At 38.7% G+C, this 12,381-nt stretch overlaps 1 protein-coding gene across 2 annotated transcripts in view; it reads right to left on the minus strand.

Moving 5' to 3' along the window:
- The window catches only part of LOC137425632 (plexin-A1), a 235,555-nt gene that overhangs the window by 148,859 nt on the left and 74,315 nt on the right, over positions 1-12,381 (minus strand). For both annotated transcript variants that reach the window (XM_078776907.1, XM_068114238.2), the window contains exon 5: positions 3,165-3,265. In XM_078776907.1, the coding sequence (XP_078633033.1) occupies positions 3,165-3,265 (101 nt within the window). The remainder of the gene's footprint in view (positions 1-3,164; positions 3,266-12,381) is intronic.

The raw sequence follows: 12,381 nt of genomic DNA on the forward strand, positions 1-12,381 counted from the left end.
CTCTTCCGAATCCAAGCGTTCTCCGAATATTTTCCTACATGCCTCCTGCGCCTTTGCTACCTCTTTCTTTGCAGCCTGCTTGGCTGCCTTATAACTTTCATGCTCTGCTGTTTCTGCTCCCGTACCCTTCGCCTTCTGCCACTCCTTGAACTTCTTCCTCTTCTCGTCAATCCTCTTTCCAACTTCATCATCCCACCACCATGTTTCCGAGTGCCTCGGTGGTCCTTTTGTCCATCCACATACATCACCAATGGCTCCCAACAGACTAGCTTTCATTGACATCCAACCACTTTCAAGCTCAACCACATCATACTCTACCCTACTTAGTCTCTCTTTTAATGCCTCCCTTACTGTCACCTCTTTCAACCTCCACACCATCATTCTCGGTTGGTACTTCACCCGCCGAGCTCTCCTCGCACCTTTCACCCTTATGTCGCAGACAACCAAGTGGTGCTGTGAAACAGCCTCCTCACCCGGGATCACCTTTGTGTCCCGGAGGTGCCCCCTATCTCGCCTACGCACCATCAGGTAGTCAACGGTTGTCGTCGACCCACCTGACGTGTATGTAACAAGCTTATTATCCTCTTTCTGGAACTGAGTATTACAAATCAACAAATCAGCTCCATCAGCAAACTCCAAAATCCTTTCACCTTTTCCATTTCTCACACCATATCCGTAACCCCCATGAACTCCCTCAAAACCATCCATACTCCTTCCCACATGTCCATTTAGGTCTCCTCCCACCACAACAACGTCCTCATCTTTCACGTTTTCCATCAGCTTCTCTATCGCACACCAGAACTTGTCCTTCTCTTCATCGATCCGACGAACCTGCAGAGCATATCCCGAGATGACGTTCACCAAGAGCTTTCCAATCATCATTTTCACCATCATCAACCTATCACTCACTCTAGTCAAACTCACCACACTGTCTACAAACTCCTCAGAAAACAGGACACCAACACCATTCACGTCCTCCAGGCACCCTTGCCACATAAACTTGTATTTCTGTCCCTGCCTACCCTTCACCATTCTCACACCACTTCCCTTCCATCTCGTCTCTTGCACACAACATATGTCCACTCTTCTTCTGACCAACACTTCCATCACTTCTCCTGATCTCCTTGTCATTGTCCCTACATTCCATGTCCCAAACCTCAGAAACCGATCTCCACTTCGGGCTGTACCCTGCCCACATGTAGTTGTAATTGTCATGGTTCTCTTTTTGAGGCAATGTTTTTATGGCCGGATGCCCTTCCTGACGCCAACCCTCTTAGTCGTCGCTTACGACACGCAGGGATACGGTGTACCTATTCTAATCCAGGGTACACACTGGGAAACGTTTAAAACATGCTTCATTCAGCCATTATCAAATGGCCTTCAGCCATTATCAAGTTATAAAGCTATTAGACTCTGACCTTTGACCTTTTGACCCCAAAATCTAATCAGTTCATCTTTGCATTATAATACACAATTGTACCTTCAATCCCACTCATCCCTCCAGGTTTTTAAAACAGCTGTTCACCACCATCTCTTATCTTCCCCCATCCAAAACCTTGATCTTTTCTACCCCTGTTAATTCACCCCAGATCCACTTTTCTGAAATACCGACTTCGTTCCTGGAAGTCCTAGCAGTGTCCATGTGTTTTTTTTTTTACCTCTTCCACCCCCGCCCCTTCCCGTGCCTCCTCCCCCCCAAGCCCTCTCCCTCCCACAGATCTCCCGATGTCCCTGCTCTCAAATGTTGTGCTTGTGTGCTTCCCCCTCTCTCCCCATCTTGTCTCCCACTCCCTTTATTTCATCGTATGTGTCCGTTTATTTGTTTTTTTTTGTCATTAATGTTAGGTCTTACATAAGCCTCGATCTTGTATCAAAAAAAACAAACAAAAAAAAAAACTTTGGTCAAAATCCCATCACTGGTTCACATGTTATCGTGATAACAGGATTTTTTACCCAACATGACCTCTGACCTTTGACGTCATGACCCCAAATCGAATCAGTTCATATTTACATCATTATACATACCTCTACCAAGTTCGACTTGGATCCCTTCAGCCATTCTCAAATTATAATCCCATTAGGGACTCTGACTTTTAACCTATTGACCCCCAAAATAAAATAAGTTAATTTTTGCATTATATTACATACTTTTACCAACTTTGGTCAAAATCCCATCACTGGTTCACAAGTTGGCCGGGTAACGCCAGTTTCACCCAACATGACTTCTGACCTTTGACCTCGTGAACCCATAATCTAAACGGTTCACCTTTACCTCATTATACATACCTGCACCAACTTTGACATAGATCCCCCGCCATTCTGAAGTTATCGTGATAACGAAAGCCTATCATGGACGGACGGACGGACGGACAGCTGGACGGACAACCCAAAAACATATTGCCTCTGGCGACTTCATCAGCGGAGGCATAAAATAAAATCATAATTGCTTTTAGTATCACGAAGGAAATTTAGGCTCAAGTATAGGTTCGCCATGCTTGGGGTTCTCTCCCACTGCAGGTGTTGCTCATTAGACGACAACCCCCAAACAAAATTTGGAAAGATCATTAGTGCACAATCATCTGCTCTTTTTGAAAAATTGTATGGGATTCAACATCCACAAAGTAGACACAGATAGGACAGTGAGTTTTACATCTCCATCTGAAGATACATCTCGATACATCCTCTACATTCTGTAAATCACAGGCACAATGACGACAATAAAAGGCATCAATGTGGTGTCGCATGAATCACAAGGAAACGGGTCAACAACGGACTCATTATATTGGATTTAAACGGCAATTGTTGCATCATGAGGTGACAGCAATGCCAAACAGGCCATACACCTCAAATCTACTTTTCCCTCTTCAAAGTACTAATATATCGACGCTAATGTTCAAGTTTTACGACAATCCTTCAGTTTATTATCTGTGCTGCAGTATCTATACTCTCTGCACTTTCGTCGATTGTAATGCGCTTGCACTCTATTTAGCACCATGCGCAGAACATGCCAAATGAGCCTTTTTAGTCATCCGACTCCATCAGGGACTGAACCAAGACGAGACATCTCGTTGGTGAGAATGACACAAACTGGGCTCTCCTGATACTTATTGCAGTCGTCCATGTTTCGGCCAAACACGTTGAGCAGTTTTCCAAAAGTGACTCACATGTGGTGCAGGACGCACCACCCGCAATGAGGGTCTCCGGAGCCCAGGCAGTCCGAGCAAGAGCCGAACTGGTCACACGATTCAACGGGGACCCTGCTCACCTGTGAACGGAGCACATAACAGAGCAATGATGCATGCAACTCACGGTCACGTGGTGTGTGGTTACAAACTGGTCACAGTCAGTGGAATTATTTTAATTACATGCCCGTGCAACTTTCCACACCATTTAGCACAACCAACCCTGCCCTTCCTGTTTAAACGGACATGCTGCTGGGAAATTCAACAATTCGACATATGCGCCAACGTGAAGCTGCATGCATGATCTTTACTCCCGCTAGGGAGTAATGAATTCGATCGTGTCCGTGTCCGTGTGTGTGTGTGTGTGTGTGTGTGTACAAGATATCTGGAAAAGTTCTGAACGGATTTGGATGAAAGTTGGTGGGATGATTGCCCTTGGGATAAGGAAGAATTGATTAGTTTTTGGTGAAGCTCAGGATATTATTCCAGATCCAGGAATTTTTTGAAGGATTGTTTACCATTGGAAAACGGGGCTCGTTTTTTAAACATTATCTTCTATATATTCTATATTTAACATTGCGATATGAAAATAGTTTTCATATTTGTTGTAAATGTAGTTTAAACTCGTGGTTATGCGTTAGGGCGGTGTATTTTGTTAGCAGCGTCGTCTTCAAGGTTCTTTTTTTTTTTTTTCCTAATAAAGACATATTCTGTCATTTCAAAACCACCAAAGTGTGTATTCGGTTTCCCCGTTTCATAAAACTAGGGCATGCCCGTACTATATATAAGCTAGGACGTGCCCGTACGTGGGTGCCCGTTCCTTGCCAAAAAAAAAAAAAAAAAAAAATTTGTGTAGGGGTGTGTGTGTGTAAACATCCTAGGGCGTGCCCGTACGTGGGTGCAAAAAAACATGCGTGCAAACAACAACAGCAAAAAAAAACTTTGAAACCACGTGGCAGTAACGACCACAGAACCCCCCCCTCTATTTACATGAATGGTTTGGTCCATTCGCAACGACCACAGAACCCCCCCCCCTCTATTTACATGCAATGGTTTGGTCCAAAGCGAACGGCTTGCAGTGTTTGGTAAAGAAATCGCCATAGCTCGGTAACTACTTGTCCGATTAATTTCAAACCTTGAAAAGGCACATCCTCGGGTCCCCAGCAATATACCTGGCAAGTTTCAAGTATATCGGACCCGTGGTTGTCGAGAAACAGCGGTCACAGACAAACATACACACATACACACATACACACATACAAACACACATACACACATACACACAGAGATTAATGGAATTATAGATAGATGTATCGCTTGATACGTATAATGCTTTAAAAGTTTTTTTTAAATTTTTTTTAATATACCTCAGAAGAGATATCAACATTTACCTCAGCGAATGTCAATCGCGGTGTCAGTATTTGATGAACTTATAAAGACTTAGGTGAGTTATAAGTGTGACCAGCATGTGCACGGGATTCTTCCCAGAAGAATGAGTGGTCGCATTAGCTTGTACGACTTAAAATGAGCGAGTTTTGTTTTGACGTTTGGGCCTGTTTCACATGTTGTATCCCTAAGGAATGAAACGCACGTTTTTCCTGGTTTACAATTTTATTTGAAGTCACACATGCCTCAAAATACACTCACTTATATAGAATTGAACGCTGAATCCGAAAATGTAAGTGGAATTGCCTTGTTTTTTTTAAACATTATCTTCTGTATATTCTATATTTAACATTCCGATATGAAAATAGTTTTCATATTTGTTGTAAATGTAGTTTAAACTCGTGGTTATGCGTTAGAGCGGTGTATTTTGTTAGCAGCGTCGTCTTCAAGGTTCTTCTTTTTTTTTTTTCCTAATAAAGACATATTCTGTCATTTCAAAACCACCAAAGTGTGTATTCGGTTTCCCCGTTTCATAAAATGTATCGCTTGATACGTATAATGCTTTAAAAGTTTTTTTTATATATTTTTTTATATACCTCAGAAGAGATATCAACATTTACCTCAGCGAATGTCAATCGCGGTGTCAGTATTTGATGAACTTATAAAGACTTAGGTGAGTTATAAGTGTGACAAGCATGTGCACGGGATTCTTCCCAGAAGAATGAGTGGTCGCATTAGCTTGTACGACTTAAATTGAGCGAGTTTTGTTTTGACGTTTGGGCCAGTTTTACATGTTGTATCCCTAAGGAATGAAACAAACGTTTTCCTGGTTTACAATTTTATTTGAAGTCACACATGCCTCAAAATACACTCACTTATATAGAATTGAACGCTGAATCCGAAAATGTAAGTGAAATTGCCTTGTTTTTTTTTTAACATTATCTTCTGTACATTCTAAATATATATCTGTGCAGTGTCTGTCTTGTGTTGTCTTGTCTTGTGTTGTCACTGAACTACTCCCTCAAACTTTTGTGAAATCGTACAATTCCAACTTGACCCACGGCGGGAGTATGCGCTCTACTGAGTGGCGTTCTAGTTTTTTAATGCAACAAAGCAAAGATAAGTTTAATTTGATATGAAATACGAGATACACAAGTCACACACATGGTAATGCAGCAAGACAACATACCGCAAAATAAAACTATACCGTCTTGTCAGAACCTGTTTAATTTGATGACAGAATCGGAATTGCAGAAGCAATCCAATGGATGATAAGAATTACAGTACGATTGGCAGGAAGTATTTAATGTGAGTAATCCATTCTTCAAAACAAGGGTTAAAGTCTCCGTAAAGACTTGTCCTCTTGAAGACGCCTCTAGTCCAAAAAAAGAGGAGTTTTCCAATAAGCATATCACGTGCATTGAGGCAAAGTAGAAGAGGTTTCCACAATGCGCTGACATGATGGTCTAGTTATTATAGACGAGTTGCTGAAAAAGAGAAGGAGCAGCAACAGGTGCAAATTGATGAGAATCTGCTTCAAGTATGGAAGGAGAGTTTGCGCTTCAGATTGTTTGTCTTTCTCGAAAGATGAGAAGAAGATGTCGAGAGGATGTGTGGCTTGAGCTGCGAGTGACGAACATTACCATCGTCTTTGTTTTTTTGGTTTTTTCTTTCATTTTATTGCCACTTGTACCTGTGGAAAGTTGTATTTTCAGTGCTTCCTATAAAGTGTTATGAAGCTGCTGCTATTTGTTCGCGGACATGCGTTCACACCAAATCTTGCTCAAGGTGTGAGCATCTTAATTAGCTGCTTGGAAATTTCATTAATTTTTCTTTTGTCATTCCGAAAATTAATCTTGCCAATTCCTTCAGATTTTGGTGAGATGCTTGAAATATCACACACCCAACAACAAGTGAACTTCACAAGATATCAGGGTATGTGATTAAAAACTAAACGTGGTTGCACAGTTTTCACATGCATGTTTAGGCCCCACCCTGCTTCTTCTGCATGTCACGACGCGCATGCTTCGTACAGGCCGTGCGTGCCTCTTGAGTGATGTACGATATGCTTTGAGATATTCCACTCAATTTTGTGAAGGTAAAAAAACAGGTGTGGACAGATTGGACATAAGAGGGAGAATGTGCAAAACTCAGTACAATTTTTGTAGTGCACAATAGGAAATGTGTTTCAGAAGTAAAATATGCACAGGATACCCAAATTAAATACAAATAACAAGAAAAAGAGCAATCAGAGATTACAAACAGTCGCCAGGATTGATTTTCAGTGGTTTTTAAGGCTTTGTGTAAAAACAAATATGGCGGCCGAACCACGTGACCGATTACATCATCATTAAAAAAAAATTCGAAACTAATTTATTCCTACATTATGCTCAAGAAATTTCATCTTGATCGGATGAAGTTTTGTACTTATCGAATTATGACGCCATAATGAAGGCACCTATGACGTCATCATTAACATATTTTATTCCCCATGGGGTGTGCTTGACAATGAGCCATCACTCAATTTTTTCCATTGAGCGGTTTGGGAGATATAGAGCACGGACTTAGATTTAAAAAAAAAACCTGGACCCGCAATGCGCCTGATTGGCTGAAGTCAGAGCGAGTAGGTCGGCGGCCATGTTTGTGTGACACTCGCTTGTAAACAAACCAACGTGATAACGTGGATGCATAGGTCAGGGAAGCATATGTTCTTCAAAATATTCGACGATTTCGAGCAAATTAATCAGTTTCCTGCCCGGGAGTCGGATATCGTGAGTAATGAAAAATCGTTGGTGACATTTCTTCCATTTCCAAGTGAATTATTGAAAAAAAACGGTGATTTTGTGGATGATTACGCTCGAACAGAGTGCTGATCTGACACAGGTCGAACTTGAACTTGACTTCGTCAACTTTAAAAGTACATGTATGTTCGTAGATACTGCTACTCTCTCATTTTAAATGGTTTGGTTCTCGAATCATATGGGTTGGCTGAATAAATTCTAATCTAATTAATTATTGCATCCAATTTGTATCACTGACACTCACTTTATTTTGGTTTACTCTGATTATAAGCCTATTGCATAATTTTTGTGCAGTCCCTTAATTTTTCATTTATAAGGTTATGTGCAAACAACAATCTGAAAATTTTCTCTCTCCTAAAGTACTACAACATACTACTACTACAACATACTATTACCCCAACAAAGTACTACTACAACATACTACATACTACTACAACTACAACTACAACATGCTACTACAACATATTACTACTGCAAAATACTACATACTACTACTGCAACATACTACTACTACTACTACAACATACTACATACTACTACAACATACTACTACTACTACAACATACTACATACTCCTACTACTACAACATACTACTACTACAACATACTACTACTACAACATACTACTACTACAACATACTATTACCACAACAAACTACTACTACAACATACTACATACTACTACAACTACAACTACAACATGCCACTACAACATACTACTACTGCAAAATACTACTACTGCAACATACTACTACTACTACAACATACTGCATACTACTACAACATACTACTACTACAACAACATACTACGACTACTACAACATACTACTCCTACAACATACTAATACTACTGCAACATACTATGACTACAACAACATACTAATACGACTACAACATACTATTACTACAACAATCTACTACTACAACATACTATATACTACTACAACTACAACATGCTACTACAACATACTACTTCTGCAACATACTACATACTACTACTACAACATACAACCGCTACAACATACTACTACTACTACAACATACTACTACTACTACAACATACTACTACTACTACAACATACTACTACTACTACAACATACTACTACTACAACATACTACTACCACTACTACTACTAATACTACCTAAATACATACTACTTACATATATACTACCTACATACTTACGACCTATAAACATACCACCTATAAACATACTACCTACAAACATACTACCTACAAACATACTACCTACAAACATACTACCTACATACATAATACCTACATACATACTACCAACATACATACTACCAACATACATATTACCTACCATAAAACTACTACTACTACTACTACTACTACTACTACTACTACTACCATACCTACTACCATAAAATATGTCAAAGTACGTTGAGCACCTGATGAACGAACTGACTCGTTTCAAGTTTCGCGGGGCGACAGGAATGTCACACCAACATGGCCGCCAGACTGCCTCCGGTGACTTCATTAGCTCGTGTGGGAGCGATAGACGCATTGCGGGTCCAGGTTTTTTATATACGTCCGTCCGTGATATAGAGGTGCAAAGTTTTTCGAATTTTCCAAGATGGCGGCCGAGCCACGTGACACATGACGTCATAATTATAACAAAAATACTACAGGTGGAGTTGTGCCTATGGTGAAAATTTCCTGTCAATTGGACCAACGGTTGCAGAGAAAATCATATTTATTCTGTGCGGACAAACAAACAAACAAATGAAAAATCACTCATAGAGTGACACTTCGCAAAACAGAACAAAGTGGAATGGCACTCAGTAGAGCATCCTTTTGACCTCAAAAATAATTAGTGGCTGAATTCAGTGACCTGATATGCAAACCGTCTTCAAAGTTTAAGTTAATCAGATGAAAATTGTAAATTTTAGAAATTCGGCCTATGTTGACCTCAAAAGTTGTTGGTGGATGCTTTCAGTAAGGTGATATGAAAATCATTTTTAAATATCAAGCCAATCAGATAAAAATTGATGATTTTAGAAATTTGAAATTTTTGTTGACGTTTGACCTATGGTGATCCCAAAAATAGTTGGTGGTTGAATTTAATTTGCTGATATGTAAATCCCATTCAAATTTCAAGTCAATCGGATGAAAATTGAGGATTTTAGAAATTTGAAATTGTTGTTGACCTTTGGCCTATGTTGACCTTTTGGCCTGTGTTGATCTCGTCAATAGTTGTTGGTTGAATTCAGTTCAACAAAATGTAAATCCTCTTCAAATTTCAAGTCAATCGGATGAAAATTGAAAATTTTAGAAAGTTGAAATGGTTGTTGACCTTTGGCCTATGCTGATCTCAAAAATAGCTGGTGGTTGAATTTAGTTTGCTGATATGTAAATCCCATTCAAATTTCAAGTGAATTGGATGAAAATTGAGGATTTTATAAATTTGAAATTTTTCTTGACCTTTGGCTTATGTTGACCTTTTGGCCTATGTTAATTTCATCAATAGTTAGTGGTTGAATTCAGTTCGCTGATATGTAAATCCTCTTCAAATTTCAAGTCAATCGGAAGGAAAATTGAGGATTTTAGAAATTTGAAATTGTTGTTAACCATTGGCCTAGGTTGACCTTTTGGCCTATGCTGATCTCAAAAATAGTTGTTCGTTGAATTCAGTTAACTGATGTGCATATCCCATTCAAATTTCAAGTGAATCGCATGAAAATTGAGGATTTCAGAAATTTGAAATTGTTGTTGACTTTTGGCATTTGTGGCTCTTTTGGCCGACGGTGATCTCAAAAATAGTTGGTGGTTGAATTCAGTTTGCTGATATGTAAATCCGATTCAAATTTCAAGTCAATCAGATGAAAATTGAGGATTTTAGACATTTGAAAAAAAGTGGTTGACCTTTGGCCTATGTTGACCTTTTGGCCGATGCTGATCTCAAAAATAGTTGGTGGCTGAATTCAGTTAGCCAATATGTAAATCCTTTTCAAATTTCAAGTCAATCTGATGAAAATTGAGGATTTTAGAAATTTGGAAAAAGTGGATGACCTTTGGCCTATGTTGACCTTTTGACCTATGCTGATCTCAAAAATAGTTGGTGGTTCAATTCAGTTAGCCGATATGTAAATCCTATTCAAATTTCAAGTCAATCAGATGAAAATTGAGGATTTTAGAAATTTGAAACGGTTGTTGACTTTTGGCCTATGTTGACCTTTTGGCCTATGCTGATCTCAAAAATACTTGGTGGTTGAATTCAGTTAGCCGATATGTAAATCCTTTTCAAATTTCAAGTCAATTGGATGAAAATCGAGGATTTTAGAAATTTGAAATTGTTGTTGACCTTTGGCCTATTTTGACCTTTTGGCCAACCCTGATCTCAAAAATAGTTGTTCGTTGAATTCAGTTAACTGATGTGCATATCCCATTCAAATTTCAAGTGAATCGTATGAAAATTGAGGATTTTAGAAATATGAAATTGTTGTTGACTTTGGCGTTTGTTGCTCTTTTAGCCGACGGTGATCTCAAAAATAGTTGGTGGTTGAATTCAGTTCGCTGATATGTAAATCCCATTGAAATTTCAAGTCAATCGGATGAAAATTGAGGATTTTAGACATTTGAAAAAAAGTGGTTGACCTTTAGCCTATGTTGACCTTTTGGCCTATGCTGATCTCAAAAATAGTTGGGGGTTTAATTCAGTTAACTGATGTGCATATCCCATTCAAATTTCAAGTGAATCGTATGAAAATTGAGGATTTTACACTTTTCAAAAAAAGTGGTTGACCTTTGGCCTATGCTGATCTCAAAAATAGTTGGTGGTTGAATTCAGTTAGCTAATATGTAAATCCTTTTCAAATTTCAAGTCAATCGGATGAAAATTGAGGATTTTAGAAATTCGGAAAAAGTGGTTGACCTTTGGCCTATGTTGACCTTTTGACCTATGCTGATCTCAAAAATAGTAGGTCGTTTAATTCAGTTAGCCGATATGTAAAACCTATTCAAATTTCAAGTCAATCGGATGAAAATTGAGGATTTTAGAAATTTGAAATGGTTGGTGACCTTTGGCCTATGTTGACCTTTTGGCCGATGCTGATCTCAAAAATAGTTGTTCGTTGAATTCAGTTAACTGATGTGCATATCCCATTCAAATTTCAAGTGAATCATATGAAAATTGAGGATTTTAGAAATTTGAAATTGTTGTTGACTTTGGCGTTTGTTGCTCTTTTGGCCAAAGGTGATCTCAAAAATAGTTGGTGGTTGAATTCAGTTCGCTGATATGTAAATCCCATTCAAATTTCAAGTCAATCGGATGAAAATTGAGGATTTTAGACATTTGAAAAAAAGTGGTTGAACTTTGGCCTATGTTGACCTTTTGGCCTATGCTGATCTCAAAAATAGTTGGGGGTTGAATTCAGTTAGCCAATATGTAAATACTTTTCAAATTTCAAGTCATTCGGATGAAAATTGAGGATTTTAGAAATTTGGAAAAAGTGGTTGACCTTTGGCCTATGTTCACCTTTTGACCTATACTGATCTCAAAAATAGTTGGTGGTTTAATTCAGTTAGCCGATATGTAAATCCTATTCAAATTTCACGTCAATCGGATGAAAATTGAGGATTTTAGAAATTTGAAATGGTTCTTGACCTTTGGCCTATGTTGACCTTTTGGCCTATGCTGATCTCAAAAATAGTTGTTTGTTGAATTCAGTTAACTGATGTGCATACCCCATTCAAATTTCAAGTGAATCATATGAAAATTGAGGATTTTATAAATTTGAAATTGTTGTTGACCTTTGGCCTATGTTGACCTTTTGGCCTATGCTGATCTCAAAAATAGTAGGTGGTTGAATTCAGTTTGCCGATATGTATATCCTATTCAATTTCAAGTCAATCGGATGAAAATTGAGGATTTTAGAAATTTGAAAAAAGTGGTTGACCTTTTGACCTTTTGACCCCAAAAATATATAGGATTTTGTCGGACCACGAATTCCACCATTTGGTGAAGTTTCGTGAAGATCGGTTTAAA

This window comes from Myxine glutinosa, chromosome 4 (assembly GCF_964187855.1).
Source record: "Myxine glutinosa chromosome 4, kmMyxGlut1.1, whole genome shotgun sequence".
NCBI classification, from domain to species: domain Eukaryota; kingdom Metazoa; phylum Chordata; class Myxini; order Myxiniformes; family Myxinidae; genus Myxine; species Myxine glutinosa.